Source organism: Siniperca chuatsi, linkage group LG1, assembly GCF_020085105.1.
Source record: "Siniperca chuatsi isolate FFG_IHB_CAS linkage group LG1, ASM2008510v1, whole genome shotgun sequence".
In the NCBI taxonomy this organism is placed as follows: Eukaryota; Metazoa; Chordata; class Actinopteri; order Centrarchiformes; family Sinipercidae; genus Siniperca; species Siniperca chuatsi.
In genome coordinates this window covers 3187972-3205000 of record NC_058042.1, presented here as the reverse complement: position 1 = coordinate 3205000, position 17029 = coordinate 3187972, and the positions used below count along the sequence as shown (strand labels likewise).

The following is a 17029-nucleotide window of genomic DNA, read 5'->3' as shown; positions in this document are numbered from 1 at the left end:
AGATATTTTTGGTTGTTACACATAAATTAGCGATATTACAGGTACGTTCAGATGCTTCTTCCCATCACACGTGTCTTAACCCCCTTCCTACCTACCTTTCTACGGTTGGGTGATATAATATAATGAGGCTTTATAATTTACTACGTCATGATATATATCGATATCGCAATATAAAATTAGATATACTGTCATATCACCCACTCACACCTACCATAGGAGAATGCAAAAAAACAAAACAAAAGGTAAGAAATCATCCACATAACCACCATCACCTAATATCAAAATCTAAAATCCATTTCCCACCTCATGGAAATTATCCTCGGTGATGCCACTGTCTTCAATGTGAAGAATGCTTTTGAGCGTCTGCACGTAAAGGAGGTCCACTTCCTCCAGATCCTCCAACATTAGGGGGATGCAGCACAGCTGTTTCCACACCAGGGGAGCCAGGTGCAGGTCCAGGGGCTTCTTGGTGCGGATGGCCACGCCCATCAGGATGCCCAGGAACTTGAACTGGAGCATGTGCTCATCCAGGCATGCGGATGGGTTGAGGAGGAACCTAGGCAGACCGAAGGAGACAGAAATATTGCTTGGTTTAAATTTGTTTTCAAGTGATGGGTTGAACATGAGCGCTATGATCAGGAGACTCCGGCAGTGATGGAGCTGGAGGCAGGCATGAGAAGAGCTTACGGAAATTATATACTGAAATTATTAAATATACATGCGCATCAAGGATGAACTGAGCACATAAATGGACTTTATGGATACTTGGATTATGCTACATGAGAATTTAGAGAATAAACGTTGCCATCCAGCCTTACAAGCTAAGACAGGAGAGTAATTATTCCACAATATTACATTTTGGGGGATTCAGTAATGATATTCCAGTATGTTGAACTTTATGAAAATAACAGGTTTTGTTCTTGTTTTCTACAGTTTGTTTTGAAAACATACTTCAAGTTGCATTTTTCCCAACTGGGGGTGAAGCTACACTCGGAGCTACTTTGTTTGACTCTCGTGTTTCAGGGTGATTCTGCTGCAAAAGATGAACACACAAGAAGGCTGAAAATGCCATGTGGCTTCAACCCAGGATGTAAGAGAATTTAATAAGAAAAATTTAATAAATAGAGAAAGAACGAGTCTGGTTTGGGGGAGATAATATAAAGAAAAGGCAAAGAACATCGTAATCCTGTGTAGTCTGTGTCAGCAGTGGAGTATAGGGACGCATCAATGAACTGCCAAACTATCAGTATTGATCAATATCATCTTTAAAAAGGAATATCATATCAATTAATCCAGTATTATTTTTATTGACGGTATTTGTCAGTTAATGGCAGAATTAAAGCTTTATGGTTTTATTTAAATATCACATACTTTAAAGTAGACATGTCTGAAAGTGTTATGCACTCGCTATTCAGTATCAGCTGTTATAGGTGGGAAAATCTCATATTGATATTAACGTCAACAGTGAATCTCTTTGTAAGATAAAATGAGAGAACAGGAGAACATTTAGTGTCGACAGTCGGGATCGATAACGACGGGCCTGCACGCTCCTGCATGGCTTCCCTCACCTGTCTCTGTTGTAGCCAACCTCTGCTGTGGCGTTGGGGGAGGGGATGAGCAGGTCGACCACTCCCGTCTCCAACTCCTACAAACACACCCACAAAACAAAACGAGAGAAATAATAAATAATAATAATAAAACTTTATTTATAGAGCACTTATCAAAACAAAGTACAAAGTGCTTCACAACAAGAGAAATAAAACACCACGGTGAATGACGAAATATTAAGAAATAAAATACACAAAAGCAATAAAATAAACAGTAAAATAAACAACCAGTTCAGGTAAAATCAGGATCTGCTTTCAGATAAAAATGTGTTTTGAGACGAGACTTAAACGGAGACACTGACTCAGACAGCCTGATGTCTTCGGGCAGGTTGTTCCAGAGCCTCGGGGCCCTGATGGCAAAAGCTCTGTCCCCCTTAGTTTCCATCCTGGACTCAGGAACAGACAGGAGACCCCTGCCCGAAGATCTCAGACTACGTGAAGGTTCATAAGGGATTACAGGGTCTAAAATATAGTCTGGGGCCATGAAGAGCCTTAAAGGTAATCAACAAGATCTTAAAATCAATCCTGAAACAAACAGGGAGCCGATGTAAAGAGGCTGAACCAGGTGTGATGTGGTCGCACCTCTGGGTCCTGGTTTACAGCCGAGCAGCTGAGTTTTGTACAGTCTGCAGTCGTTTCACAGTTTTTTGATTAAGACGAGTGAACGGGCTGTTACAGTAATCGAGGCGCAAGGAGATAAAAGCATGTACAACAGTTTCTGCATCACTAAGATTTAAAATAGATCGGATTTTTGCAACGTTTCTGAGGTGATAAAAACATGATTGGACGAGCTTAGTGAAATGTTGCTCAAAACATAAACTGCTATGAAACAGGACACCAAGATTTCTTGCAACAGGCGAGAAATATCACTGTATCGCATGACATCCGGTAAACTCCTGGCTTATCAAGAGTCATTTTAACAAACAAGTTCAGATTTTGTACTTGACGGATCTGTCCATACCTGACACATCTCTGTGATGGTATCATCAAAGACCCCCCCGGCATCATCAGCCCCCTCTCCCACCAGTTTGACCTTCCAGGCCCTCGAGGGCAGTCGAAGGTCTGAGGCGTTCAGCTTCACAACCTGGCGAGCGATCTGCACAAAGATCGGTTTACACTTCCGTCCCCTGCAGAGAGGTACAGGGAAAAACACTTCACCGCGCGTACTGGTGCCAAATACTGTGGGAATAAGTGTGTGTGAAAGTCCAGTGGAGTACTGACCGTGTGGAGATCCGTTTGACAGTGATCTGGGGGCCGTAGTTCTTGCCCTGCACCATGGTCTTGCCTATGGAGCGCACCATGGGCAGAGTGTACACTCTGGGGGCCAACAGGGGCCTCAATTGGCCCTGAACAATCCCCCAAGTACCAGCGTTATAGTGGGACGTACAGCTCTGCAGAGTAAGAATTACATTTACATCATTACATAATGAAATACAGTGTGTGATGTAGCTTTTACTGCCTCCTAAATCTTAAGCTTTGTTACTTTATTTTAATAAAAAAGACCAGTTTGTTCCTCGCAGTGGGACGTCCCATGTCATTTGCAGAAGTTTGATGTAAAATAATTTTTCTTTTAATATTTAGTCTCAATTTATAGCCTGGACTGAGGTTTCACGTACTACCTCCGTGTGTAACATCTCCTCAAAGCAAAGACAACCTCTGATTCGTGTTTGAAGATGGCTATTAAATTTTTACGATCTACATTTCGGTAATTGTTTTATCTGCAAACTGAGAAGAGCGAAGTTTCCTGTGTGTGTGTGTGTGTGTGTCCTGGTTCTTTGCCTACCTGGTTGTTGGGGCTGAGGTTGAGCAGTCTCCACGAGGAGTACATGAGGTCGGAGAAGTGGTAGAGGAGTCGTAGGCGAGCCCTGACCGCCTCGATGCTGACCTCTTTCAGCCCGTTGTACTGAGGAGGCACCGCCACAGGAAGACCCAGCTGGAGGGGAACCGACGAGCCTGAGGAGGAGACACGAAGACCACGACGGGAGGGAGGTATTACAGGAGGGACAAGAGGTGAGGAGAAAGACAGAAGTGGTAAAACTATAAATTAAAAATTGCAAATACCACAAATTCAACTTGGTGAGTTGCTGCCACAGATCACGTTGAACACAGAATTGTAAATGTAGCATGTAAAAACAAGTTCTAAACATAAAAAGTTAAAAAAGAAGTTTCGAAACAGCCATGTTGTCGCAGCCATGCAGGACTCCATCTAAGTAAAGCTATATTTTCTGAGGTATTTACACGTTTTCTGTTTTACTATCACATGAAAACAGTTCTAAACAGAAAACATCTCTGGATTCAGCAGCTTTCTATCCCCAATACAATGAAATTCCTCAGTGTTAGTTCACCAAACAACGGCGGTGCCTCATCTGACAACAATGTGCTGTGCCCCACTTTGGTATTTACTACACGACCCAGCAGCACAGCAGGAAATCTGACCTCCCGGATAAAGTGTCTGCCCATTAGACAGCAGCGCCATGGCGGGGGGCATCGTGTTGATGTTAGGACGAGTGAGTTTGTGTGTCTAACCTGGTGCTCGAGGCGGCACAGAGGGAGCCGTCCATGCAGCGCTGTGGCAGCGTCCAGCAGAGATCTGGTGGATGTTTTTGCCCTGCAGCACTGTCGCCACTGTAGGCTCTCTGACATGGTTGGTGTGGCCCAGACCCAGCTACACAACAAAGGCACAGTTCAAAGTCACGTGAATTAAGTCATTTATAATAAGCTATCACCCAAATTAAACATGGATTAATAATTTACAATCAAGAGACTTTCGGGACAAGTGTGTATAAAAACTGCTGAAACCTTTTAGAAGCACAGAGGAACATTTTTAAATCATTAAATATAGTGTCGGGCTGTAAACTTAACACCTCATCACATTTGACAAAATAATCTTAACTCCGCTTACTAACTTTCAACCACATCTCAGTCTTAATCAGCAAATGGAGAGTTTGACTCCATTAAAACTGAGCAAACTCTACCTGCTGATGAAGACTTGATGCGACTGAATGGTCTGTCAAAAAGCTAGTAAGTGAAACTTGTGTTAAGTGTTTTTTGTCAAACTACTGTTTACAAGATCAAGAATGAAGAATTTCATGTGTATCTCTTCACATTGTATCTCTTAAACTGTATTTTTCAGATTATTTTTTTAGAGTAATTTCTTCTATCAATTACGTTAAAAATCTGGCGTATTAATGTTTTTTATCCTGTTATTCTCCAAGACAATTACCATTTTCAAATCTTTCTGTTTCTACAACACATATAAATCTGTTTCTTTACGTTTTTGTTTTTTTTAATCTAATGATGATGAAAGTAAGAGCAATTAAAAAGTTTATCATTACAATGCTTTGGATTTATGTGGGTTACACAACCAGATGTCTCACGTCATTATCTTAAGTTTCTGAATACGACGACGTATGAGACCCCAACCGTCCCAATCACTCGTCTTCTTCTCTTTCATCAGATATGATTAAATCTTTTTACTTTTTATAAGTTAGATTTTGTAAGTAAAACTGCAAAAAGGGATTATTTTCATTTTTGATTATTGTTTTGATTAATCATTTGGTCTGTAAAATGTGAGAAAATAGTGAAAAATGTCCGTCGCAGTTTCCAAGACGACTTATTCAAATTCTTTGTTTTGTCTGAACAACAGTCAAGCACTCAAAGATATGCAGTTTACTATCATAGAAAACTAAAATCTGACCAAATATTCATAGTTGAGCAGCTGGAGCCAGTGTATTTGTGGCATTTTTTTTTTCTTATAAAATTACTTAAACGATAAATTACCCAAATTATTGGTTCTTTCTCTGACAATTGTTTAATCAACTAATAGTTTCAGGTCCGTTTGTAAGATTATTTGTAACATGTTATAAGATTTTAAAACTAAAATAACATGATGCACAATTTAAACTCAGATTGTGGATCAGGTTGATTCCATGAATATAATGTTTTTCTAGTTCATTTTTCCAGAGCAGACGGCGGCGGAAGAAGGTTATAAATACTGTTTCTTCATCCTGACATCATTGTTATTGACACTTTGCCTTTGCCGCCCCCTGTTACATATCAATATTACCATAGAGACTGACTGACAGCCTTTCAGTGTGGGTGTCAGCAGGTTACCTGTCCCTCTGAGTTGCTGCCCCAGGTATAAACGTCTCCCGTGGAGGAGAGCACCAGAGTGTGTTCAGCTCCTACAGCGACATCCTGGATGTGGATCCCTGACAGAGCCGGAACCTGCTGGGGCCGGTTGTGGTTCCTGGCTCGGCCTTCTGGTAAGCCAATTAGACGGTCTGCAACGGGGGAGGAAAAAATAATTATTTGAATGATGTGTTAAAGAAAGAAAACACACAAAAGTCTATAAAACATCAGAAAATAGAGAAAAATGCTAAACAACATTTCTTAAAGCCCAAAGGTTATGTCATCAAATGTCAAGTTTTGCCTGACCAACAGTCCAAAACCCAAAATATTCAGTTTACCATGATGTAAGCCAAGAAAAGGCAGCAAATCTTCACATTTGAGAAGCTGGAACCATTAAATATTTGGCATATTTGCTTGAAAAATACTTAAATGATTAATCAATTATGTAATCATTGCAGCTCTAATCATTATCATATTAGAAATCAGTGGAGGAGTAAAGAAAAGATCAAACCGTAGCGTACCTTGGCCGAACGTGAAAACTTTGCCATCTTTGGTTAAAGCCACAGAGAACTGGGTTCCACAAGCCACTTTTTTGATGCCGATTCCACACAGCACGTCCACTTTCTGAGGAATTAGAAATTCAAAATAAACCTACATTACATTCACTCATAAAAAAAAGATTAAAAGATATAATTAGTTTCATAGGTGAACATCTTCACTTAAGCTTTTACGGCTCAAATGAAGCAGCAGGCCTCGCGGGGCCACAGCGCCTACCTGAGGCGACGACTTGGCTGTGGAATTGCCAAGTCCCAGTTTTCCATAGTCTCCGTCACCGAAAGCCCAAACCATCATTCCATCAGCAGAGACGACTAACGTGTGGTTCAAACCACAAGCCACCTGAGGAGGGAACACATGGCAACATAAACTCTGAGAGGTCGTCAATCATCTGTGTTTACTGAAGCTTCAGCATGTTTCAGCTGTCAAAACACAAGAAAGAAAGAAAAACAGTCAAAAAGATGAATGCTTCTTTCTGTAGTCCTGTCTATGAACGTGGCAACGGTAATCATTAATAAAAACAGTAGAGTCTGCAAAATCATTAAATAAATGTCACCTTTTCCACCTTGGTAAGCTCTAATGCTGTCCTACCTGTCCGACTTGGTAGCCCTCCAGAGCGGTGACCTTCTCTGGTAGCTTCTTGTTCGAGGTGTTTCCCAAACCCAGTCTGCCGTAATCTCCATTACCAAATGTGAAGAGCTTTCCATCAGCTGTTACCACTGCCGAATGTTTGAACCCACAGGACATCTGAAGGGCAAAAAGAGCAAAGTGTCAAATATGTGACTGGAACCAAGATGCCAAAATATGCACCAAATTCGTATATTACTGTTAGGCACCCTTGAACTAAATGCTGCATTGCAATTTCGACTTTTGCCAGAAATGAATAGAGTCCCTTTTTACAGTACCCACTGTGTTCCTAAATACTCCCGAGGAGGGAAAGACTGACCTGCACCACCTCCTCTCCTTGCAGGGCTTCAATCTGTCTCGGTCGGCGCTGCCGGTCGCTGTTCCCGTGACCTAGCTTACCGTAGTCCCCGTCCCCCCAGCTGAACACCTCGCCGCTCTCCGTCAGAGCCATGGAGTGACCGTCGCTGCCGCATGATGTCACCAGCTGAGTCACAACAAAACCTGAGGGACAAAGAGACGACCACGCGGTCGGGGTGGAGGTTAGCACATGACAGTTGTTGAAGTTACATTGATTTCAGAATATACATTTGCACATGAACATTTCATATCTTCTGCCGATCATCTTATTTTCAGGCTCACAACTCTCTCACCACTCAAAAACTGTATTGTTTCGGGCCTGTTACAGGTCTTAGTTATTTATAAATGTAGTTACTTAAACCTAATTAGATTCGATAAGGGATTCGAAAGGATTCAGATTCGATAAAATGCTATCAAACCCCAACTCTATCCCAGTGCCACTGTCATCAGAGGACACACATGTAAACACGTCTTACTTAACACACAAACAATAGCGACTCAGCAACAGTATGTTTGGCAAGAACAACAGATACTTCAGCGCCACCTTGAAGAGCTGAGATGACCGTGAGAACATGCAGGTCGTCAGAGTTGCCCTGCCCCAGACGGCCGTAGCTGCCCTCCCCACAGGCCAACACTGTCCCGTTAGGCTGAATCACAAAGGTGCAGTTCTGACCACACACCACCTGACGGAGGAGAGCAGGTGGTGAATAAGGAGATGAAGAGGAAACAGATGCAGGACATGAACAGCGGTAGGGCTGGTGGTATATAAAGCAGATTAACACGGGGAGCAATAATCACATTTTATGACACTGAACAACAGGGATCAGCTGGTAAAAAGCCTCTTGTATATGTCAGAGGAAACATCTGCAGTTTGATCAAATTTAAATTAAAAAAAAGATTCATTTGTACTCCAGTGATTTGGTATTATACTTCCATAAAGTTGGGGGAGTTTACACAAGATAAAAAAAAAAAGAATGGTCAAAATCAAAGCAGCACATTTTACATGTTTCTTTTCTTTTCCTAACGCAAAATGCTTCTTATGCATCTAATAGTGGCAGATTATATACACATCTACACAGTGTGACAGGCAATAAATGTATTTACTTTTGCAGTAAAGGATAAAAAACTACAACTACATGTATCCTTTAATCTCACGTGATGTAACTGGATTAAAGGCAACAGGCTGGTGTTTTGAGGATGCAGTTTAAAAAAAGACACGACAATCTGTGGATTGTTTTATGTGCGGTCTGTGTACCTGTTGGGCCTGAGAGAAGGACGGGGCAGCGGTTGGCACCAGGATATTTCTGCCAGCCTCTGCCAGCTGGCCGTGTCGCCCTGCACCCCACAGATACACATCACACTTCCCCCCGAGGTGCCAGTCCTGCAAACGCCCAGCAAACACACACACATAAGTAAAAAATCGACAGCAAGACAAAACGTGAGTCAAAATAGCAGTTACCAGGGTCTAAGCAGCATAAACAAAGACAAACCATTTATTACAGCTAATCTAAGTATCAATCTAAATTACCTCTGGTCTAGAAGTGGCCCAGGACATGATCTGTTCATCCATACCAGACCCCCATTTGCTGTTGTCCTGGAAAAACAGAGTGCAAGGACTGTTATTATATACAACAGTAGGTGTTAATTAGGTTATAAATGACAGCAGTTAAAGCAGCAGCAGCCTCCCTCACCATGAGCAGAGCCATTTCATCTTTGGGCACAGGCTCCAGGTCAGGAACAGAGAACGACTCGGGGAAGGTAGCGCCTCGAGCGAGGGCCTCCGCCGCCTTGACTGTTGTAGAGAAGCAGTCCAACCAGGCCCACTCGCTGGCACACCAGATGGCGGTGCCAGACTCTGGTGGGCAGTGTCTGAGGGGAGGCGGCACAGGGGGGCGACACAGGAGCTGGTCCAGGTGGAGACCCACAGCCAGGGAGGCTAGGCACTGCATATAGGGGCTGTGGACGAGTTGCTCCCCACATACGACATGAGGCTAGAAGTTGAGAAGAAAAGGAAACATGAGCAACGCGTGGCAATGATGGAATCTGGAAGTAAAAATCACCCTCAGGCGCTCTACAGTAACACTGTTTTTGGTTATGTGCAGTAATGAACCATTTTGTTGTACCATCTTTTCTCAGGGCACCTGGTCTACCTCTTTTGATTTACAGTCTGGGATTTTTGTCACATTCAGTAGTAGGTCTTAACTGTACACACATTTAAACTTAATTAAAAAACTCTAAACTTTGGAGCATGAAAAAACAGGGACAGCAGAACAGGAGCCAGAACATTTCCAGTTAAAACCTCTTATCACCACGCCTACGTGTACTGTAGCTGTGTTGCTTTCTGGTGTATTATCTTTGTGAATGTGGGTGGGGAAACAAAATCAGACAGTGTGTACGATTATTAACAGCGACGTATCAATGCACCTACAAAGAAAGACCTGCTTCCTCTGATTCAGCGTGCATGATGCGCCACCATTTAATGAGCAGCTGCGGTCATAAAGAGCAGCAATGCATGTCGTAACTCCTGCACTTCACAGTTCACACTCAAAAACACATTTTTCACCTGTGATGATTACGACGCACCACACAATCACAGCTGTCTGCTCGGATACATTCAAGTAGTAATACAGCTGGACCCTTTCTGACTTGATTAGACTGAATATAATATGTATGTTCATATATGGAATTTATGTGTTGCAAAAAATAGATTTGCACCAATGTAAAAAACAAATAAATGCAGCTCAAAGTGCAGATCAGTTGAAAAGATTGCTGCAATTGTGTATACTGAAAAAAAGAACCTCCTCATTCAGACTTTAGCTTGTGAGTGAGACTCACAGTCCGCCACAAAGACGTTTTTAAATTGTGACAAAACAATTTCCTGCTACCAAGATCCAATCAGTCTGCAATCAGCACAATGCTGAAAATGTGTTCACATGGTGTTTTGTTTTGTACACATTTCCATTTATATTATTAATATTAATATAGATTATGATGATTTAAATGGGGTTAGGCAGTAGATACATTAATGTACCTTCTCGTAGGCGTACTGCTCCTGCAGCATGACGGGGAGTCTCTCCAGGAAGGCCCTCATGCAGGGCGCCATGTTGAGGCCGACCACGCCCTGCTTCTTCAGAGCTGTGCGGCAAGTGGCCAGCACATGGTTGGACGCCATGAACTCTTTGGAGCAGTTCACAACCAGCACATCCTGGAAATAAGGCGGAGCAGAGAGTAAATAAATATTTATTTAATTTTAGTGATGCGGCTAGAAACGTGGAAGAATACGAATCAGGTCAAGATGTCTTACCTTTGACCTGTTGGAGCAGACAGCGACACCCACATCTGGGATCCAGACAATACTCTGGATCGCCCCTGAACCAGCTACCACTGTCTGGAGCACTGACCCGTCCTGTTGGACACACACACACACACACACACACACACACACACACACACACACACATAATGACTCCAGTGGAAAGGTATTCAGTGTCACTGTAAACTGCAGTGTGATCTACGACTACCAGTAAGATGAGTGTGTAAAGAATCAATTGTTCTTTTCACCTCTATGCTGGCATTTTCTGTGTTACACACATACATCTGTTTATCTATGTGACTTGTACCTGCAGTAATACCATACACCCTGTGTGTGTGTGTGTGTGTGTGTGTGTGTGTTTATTTCTTACCCGCAGGGACCAGATGTTCATGAGGCCTCCCACTCCTCCAGATGCCAGAGCCAGACCGTCGGGGCTGAAGGCCAGCGTTCTTACTGGAGTGATGTGGCCCTTCAGCTGGAAAACACACATCGCTCCATCTCGTGACCACCGGGAAGACTGCAACACAGTGACAGCATGTAAGTGGAAGAACGCACCATCTCTGCTGAAATACGTTTTGTGATCTGGTCTTCTACAACTCAATGTATGTACGTATAGAGAGAATAAGCAGCATGATAAATTGGTATGAATCTACATGTATGGTCAGAAATATTTAGAAGCTGAGGCAAAATTCATCAAATGTCTAGAAAAACACCATGAACATTTTACTTTATATTACATCAATAATCGCGCATGAAAAAAGAACATCTGACGTCATCAGTCAGGTGACAATTTCGAGTAATTTCGAGTAATTATTTATGAATGTTTTTAAGTACCGTGAATTTAGGTTTTGCTTCATGCTCCCACCATCCTTCGGAGTCAGAGCAGGAGGACTCTGGGAAGTTACAGATGTCTTGAGGAACAGTCCAGACGGAGACCAGGCCATTCTGGCAGCATCTGAAAAACACAGCGACACATGAAAGCCTACCTAACCACGGGAAATATTCTTTCATGGAAATACATCATCCTTGTGTTACAAACATGCCAGGGTTAAGAATGAAAAAGCTTCCTTGAGATTGCAGCAGATCGAAAGTTTCATATTAAGTCATTCAGACTGCAGGCTAAAGCCTCTCTCGTATCTCTGCATTAAAAAAAGCCTTTCTGTTCAGGGCTGAGCGTGAAACATCTGTTCTGCTGTGCAGATCAGCTGACAAATTACGGTCACCTTTACCTGCTATATTATTTTCGTTAATAGGCTGAAAGGAACTTTTTGATGTACTGAACGTAAATCTATGCATTGACCAAACATAATCATTTCTCAGACAGAGAATTTGAGGAACTCATTTAAATGTTGATGTCAACATGAGTGTGGAGGTGAAGAGAGCACATCATAAACTGTCCAAAAAAAACAAAAAACCCCAGAAAGTATAATTAGCCACAGTCCTGCCGAGTATTTGAGGACAACCTACATGGCTAACATGCTGAGGGGCTTTGGGCCACGTCCAGGCAGGCTGCACCAGGCCACTCCGTTAACCAGGGAGGGGTGTCTGAGACTCTGCAGGCAGTGCCAGCCAGAACCAGAGCCAGAGTCAGAGTGAGGGTCCGGACTGGCCCACAGCTTCACCGTCTCCTCTTTGGCACAGGTCAGCAAGATCTGACCAGTAGGACTCCACTTCATACTGGTGATTGACTCCTGTAGAAACAATACGCATTCAGTTCTGAAGAATTTGGCTATAAATCCACATATTTAAATGAAAACAATTGCTTATTTATTTTTGTATAAATAGTTTACCTTGTGTGCATCAATGACCACGATGGCTCCTTTTTCTAAGGGCTCTTTGGATCCTATCAGCAGCTTGCCATCTGCGTAGCCCACAGCAAAAGGCTTGTCTTCACTGTACCAGGCTATGTGCATCACTGCCACTGAGAGAGGATAAAACGTCACTATGGCAGATAGGTGCATTATTATCAAAGATTTGTAAACTGCTGATAATCTGGCAAGAGTTATTACCAAAATATTACCACAATAACAGAGATTCATCGCTCATTCAAAAACTCCCTCTTCATACCATCTTTCCTGTAGCAGTGCTCCAGCTCGGTGCGGTGCATACTGGAGGTATCCAGCACCTCAATTAGGCCCAGAGATCCATCCATTCGCCCCACCAGCAGCATGTCTTTGGGTTCCCCGCACCACAAGGACTCTACATCTTCTTTAGGCCACGCCAGCGCCGACACCCAGTGAGGCTGCACGTCCAAAAGGCCCTTACCACCTTAGAGGAGAGGAAAGGAGGTCACAGTTAGTGTAGAGCTGTTACCCCGGTCATTATATTACATATAATAATATGTTTACACTATATACATTATAAGCAATTTCTTTCTCCAAAATCATGGACTGTGGCTTGAACCAAGTACACAACAATGCCCACAGAAAGATAGAAATGCATAGAGTGGGTTTAATTTGCTCGTGCAATAAAGACACGGTCACATTTCAATGGCACAAGAGGAAATGTGCTCACGAAAGCTGATAAGAATGTGATTGTGGTCTTTCATCCTCAAGGCGACTGAAAGTGGCCAAGGACAGATGGTGCATGCTGCAGGATGTGTGGTGGGAGGCAGGAAAAGATGATTGGACCGCGTTCAGTCACCAGGCATATTCATTTTTAATGGGAGCTATAAAAGCTTAATGCCCTCTCATTCATATTCTGTGGACCTCACACACCAGTGATACAAGCAGGGCCACATGACACATTTTAGGAAACAGTTTTTCAAAACAACTCAAATGGAGCTCATCGTTAACATAACGAGTAATAAAATAAAGACAGAATAAAGACCCCAGAGGAGCTTGAAAAAAATAAATGTTTACCATTAACTTGCCAGATGTTGACCATTTTCTCCATGGCGGAGGCCAGATACTTTCCAGTGACACTCCATGCAAGAGGAGACAGGCAAGGATCGCTGGGAGATCCCAAACCTGACATGCCCTCTTCTGAAGAGCCATCACTGATGAGAGAGAACACAGAATAAACACAAAAGAGACCAAAACTGAAAACTGCATCTATTTATTTATTTAGCCACTTGTGGGTAGCTGTAAACACAACATCTGACATATTATCACCTTATAAAGTTATTTTGTTAGTAAACTTGTTGCCTATTTACACATCCAGCTGACACAGAATAACATTAGCATTCCTTTGAATGTCCTCTTAGCTCTGTTTTGGTATTCTCTAACACCAAGAAAAACATCAGGCTCTTTAGCTGCTAAATGCTCCACTTTCTAGCTAGTCGCTAACTTTGCCCTATTGTCTTTTGGTGCTGGGCAGGTAGCATACATTGGCTTTATCTGAGCTTTTTTGATGACAACAGCTGCCTGTTGCTTCTGGAAACGATGAGAGCAGAGTTAGCAGGCCGGAAAATCAAAACAATGAGCTAAAAGATGGTACAACGCTACGGCTGAGGGGATAATTCACTGTAGGTCCGATAACCCTCTTTCATTTTACACTTTAGACCTGGTCACACAGCGGCACAGACAAATTAATCTGCACGTCTTAATATTTGGTGAAGCTTGGTGATGTAGCTAGTTGGTGAACTTTTTTTAATCATATTTTTTCTAGTGTAAACTGTAAACAGATCCTGAACTACTGTTAGGCAAGCTAACCGCTAACACGCTGGCCAGCCAGGACATGCTAGCTCTTGTCAGTCACAATGGCTCCCCGAACATCTTTCTATTTCCTCTGTACTGTACCGCGTTTACTCCCCTTTGGTATTATGTTCTCGGGATTGAATCATTTCATTCAATAAAGAGTTTTATTAAAGAGGGGGAAACGCTCTCTGATCTAACGAGCGTGCTAAATGCTTGCTAACTGTTCGAAACTAATTTGGGGGTTTAAGTTAACCAAAGGTGAACTCAAAGTGAAAAATGTTGCTGGATTAAATGCTAGTACGACCAGGCCTTTAGTCATTTGATCCACTGTTTATGCAAAAAGTGCAGTTTTAACAAATAAGCAAAACAAAACAAATAAGACATACAATAGCTGCGGAAAAATCAATAATGTATAATAATAAAGTCCAAGAGCACAGTTTTGTAACTCCAAAGCGGACTGGTAGAGATGCACAGCGTACAACAGCTTTTCCTTTCAGAACGTAACACTGTGGTTTCCCATTAACATACTGAGGTATCTGGAGGAAGAACGTGGGACTGTAGTATTTGTGGTGCTTCAGAAAGCCTTACTCCTTATTGAAGATGCAGGTCTGCTGGAGGGCGTACTGGCTCTTAGTTACGTTCCACATCCTGACCGTCCCATCATTGCCACTAGTAGCCAACAGGCCTTTCTTACTGCACCATCCACATGTGATGACCTGAGTGAAACAGAGAAAGACTTTATTTATTACCAATATAGTTTATATCAAACAATTTTGAGATCTAAACCAGCGAGGGAACACTCCTGATCCTGTATTGACTCACTCTACTCTGGTGAGCCTCTAGCTTGATGAAGGAGCACTTTCGCAGGTCCCCCGCCATGTCGGCAAAGGTCTGCGGCCGGCTATGGTTGTTGTCGCGGTCGTGGGCGGCCAGCGTGCGGACCAGCTGCTGGGCGGCCCACTGGCGGTGCTGTGAGGAAAGCCTGGAGGACAGGCAGCAGGCCGCAAGAGCGTTGGCCAGCTCCAGAGGCCCTACAGCGGAGGGATTATGGGAAGGATGGGCATACAAATGCGCAATTAGACCTGCTCGACATGGAACACAAGGTGACAAGGTTGCCCGGTGAGTGAGAGAAGGAACAAAAATGAAAACATGAAAACACAACAAAAAGCACAGGAAAACCACCAAGGTGACCCGAGTGAACAGAGAGAAACACAGCCAAGCTGGCACAAGCATGAGTCATGTATGAAAGCTTAACAGACATTACTGATGAATTACACAAATACATGCGGATAATTATGAGATGATTAACATCTAGGTCAGCAAAAAATACATTATAAAACATTGCCTTGACATTAAACTTGTTTAAAAAAACCCTTGAATGCAATTATGCAGTTTGCTGCGCTTAAGGTCAAATTACCAGAACAAAATTTGAGGCCACAAAATAAATCATTTTGACACATTTTTGAAAGATAAAAGTATGTAATGTGGCGTAATTAATCAAGGCGGTGGCCATGTTCAGTATGTTTAATTACTCTGAAAAGTATACAAGGAAAACAAAGCAACAGCGTACACAAACAGTCAATCCAATATCTACTTACTTATCACAAGAACTACCAATATGAAATACTATGTTTGTGAGATTTAAAGACAACCAATGAGATAAAGGAACGCACAGAAACTGACCGGATAACATGGAACGCCAGCTTTTTGTTTCTCCTGCTCTTCTAATTCTACAAACCTCTTTTCTCCATATCGGCCTTGTCATAAGCAGGTCTGAGTCTGGCCCCTTTATCTGCCAGCAGGGCCACCAGAGCCTGTGTGACCACAAAGTTGGGAGAGGTGACGAGCTTGTTCTCCTCAGCTACGCCCCGCAGAAAGCTGGGCAGGAACTTCCTCTGGATGGGGTCGTCCACTGTGGTCAGATTCATGCCGGTAGCTGCAGAGATCAGGTTCTGGAAAGGAAGAAATTATTGCATTATTATGAGTTACAGCTTTAATTTTTAAATAAAAAAAAACAGGTAACTGGGAGCAGGACCTGGTTTTCTCTTCAGTTAAAGTAAATAAAGTAATTTCTTTTGCCGTATTACATAATCTACAGCACTTAAAGGAACAGTTAAAACATTTGGGAAATGCTTATTTGCTTTATTTCCGAGAGTAAAACAAATAGAGCTAATTGCAGCATGTAACTTTCCTCTAAAACCCCAATTTTTTGTTTTTACATTTCTGTTTGTGTGTGGATTAAACAAACAAGATACAGCATGTTAATTAGTGAGCTGACGTGCTGGTATGTGTACTTTTGAATTTTGGACAGAGCCAGGCTAGCTGTTTCCACCTGCTTCCAGTCTTTATGCTAAGCTAAGCTAACCAGCTGCTGACTCCTGGTCTGTACATGATGCACAAATATGAGAGTGATATTTTCTCATCGCACTCTCGGGAAGAAAGTGAATAAGTGTATTTTTAAGCGTATCATTTTAAATTTTGAACTATTCCTTACATTTTTCAAAGTGATTAACTTTTAACTATCCTATTGGACTTGAAGATCACATACAAACAAATACAAACAAACATACAAGTATTCCAGTGTTGAAGGGAATTTACAATATGTGATTTACATTAATGTTTTCGTGAGAAGCAGCATGAGCTACACAACGTGTAATAATAATACATACAGCATTAATACTGATCACTGCTGGCAGATAAAGCATCTTAACTGTGATTTTATTTCAGTATATTTTATCACAGCCTCTCATGGGCCGTCAATAAATCCTTTGTCTAAGTCAAGCAATTAAAGGCAACAAACA

The 17029-nt window shown here is 42.3% G+C and overlaps 1 protein-coding gene across 11 annotated transcripts in view; it reads right to left on the bottom strand.

Annotated features, from left to right (window-relative positions):
* herc1 (HECT and RLD domain containing E3 ubiquitin protein ligase family member 1) overlaps nucleotides 1-17029 on the bottom strand; it is a 68399-nt gene that overhangs the window by 7720 nt on the left and 43650 nt on the right. For 9 of the 11 annotated variants that reach the window (XM_044195001.1, XM_044195340.1, XM_044194949.1 and 6 more), the window contains 26 exons: nucleotides 15967-16180; nucleotides 15051-15310; nucleotides 14817-14944; nucleotides 13452-13588; nucleotides 12658-12858; nucleotides 12381-12511; nucleotides 12058-12281; nucleotides 11425-11545; nucleotides 10961-11107; nucleotides 10582-10683; nucleotides 10309-10482; nucleotides 8969-9268; nucleotides 8806-8871; nucleotides 8533-8658; nucleotides 7822-7960; nucleotides 7240-7421; nucleotides 6885-7040; nucleotides 6513-6635; nucleotides 6260-6362; nucleotides 5721-5890; nucleotides 4134-4272; nucleotides 3391-3560; nucleotides 2829-2998; nucleotides 2569-2734; nucleotides 1569-1645; nucleotides 304-556 (listed from right to left, as the gene is read on the bottom strand). In XM_044195001.1, the coding sequence (XP_044050936.1) occupies nucleotides 304-556; nucleotides 1569-1645; nucleotides 2569-2734; nucleotides 2829-2998; nucleotides 3391-3560; nucleotides 4134-4272; nucleotides 5721-5890; nucleotides 6260-6362; nucleotides 6513-6635; nucleotides 6885-7040; nucleotides 7240-7421; nucleotides 7822-7960; nucleotides 8533-8658; nucleotides 8806-8871; nucleotides 8969-9268; nucleotides 10309-10482; nucleotides 10582-10683; nucleotides 10961-11107; nucleotides 11425-11545; nucleotides 12058-12281; nucleotides 12381-12511; nucleotides 12658-12858; nucleotides 13452-13588; nucleotides 14817-14944; nucleotides 15051-15310; nucleotides 15967-16180 (4179 nt within the window). The remainder of the gene's footprint in view (nucleotides 1-303; nucleotides 557-1568; nucleotides 1646-2568; nucleotides 2735-2828; nucleotides 2999-3390; nucleotides 3561-4133; nucleotides 4273-5720; nucleotides 5891-6259; nucleotides 6363-6512; nucleotides 6636-6884; nucleotides 7041-7239; nucleotides 7422-7821; nucleotides 7961-8532; nucleotides 8659-8805; nucleotides 8872-8968; nucleotides 9269-10308; nucleotides 10483-10581; nucleotides 10684-10960; nucleotides 11108-11424; nucleotides 11546-12057; nucleotides 12282-12380; nucleotides 12512-12657; nucleotides 12859-13451; nucleotides 13589-14816; nucleotides 14945-15050; nucleotides 15311-15966; nucleotides 16181-17029) is intronic. The other 2 variants (XM_044195512.1, XM_044195753.1) reach the window with 1 other exon arrangement.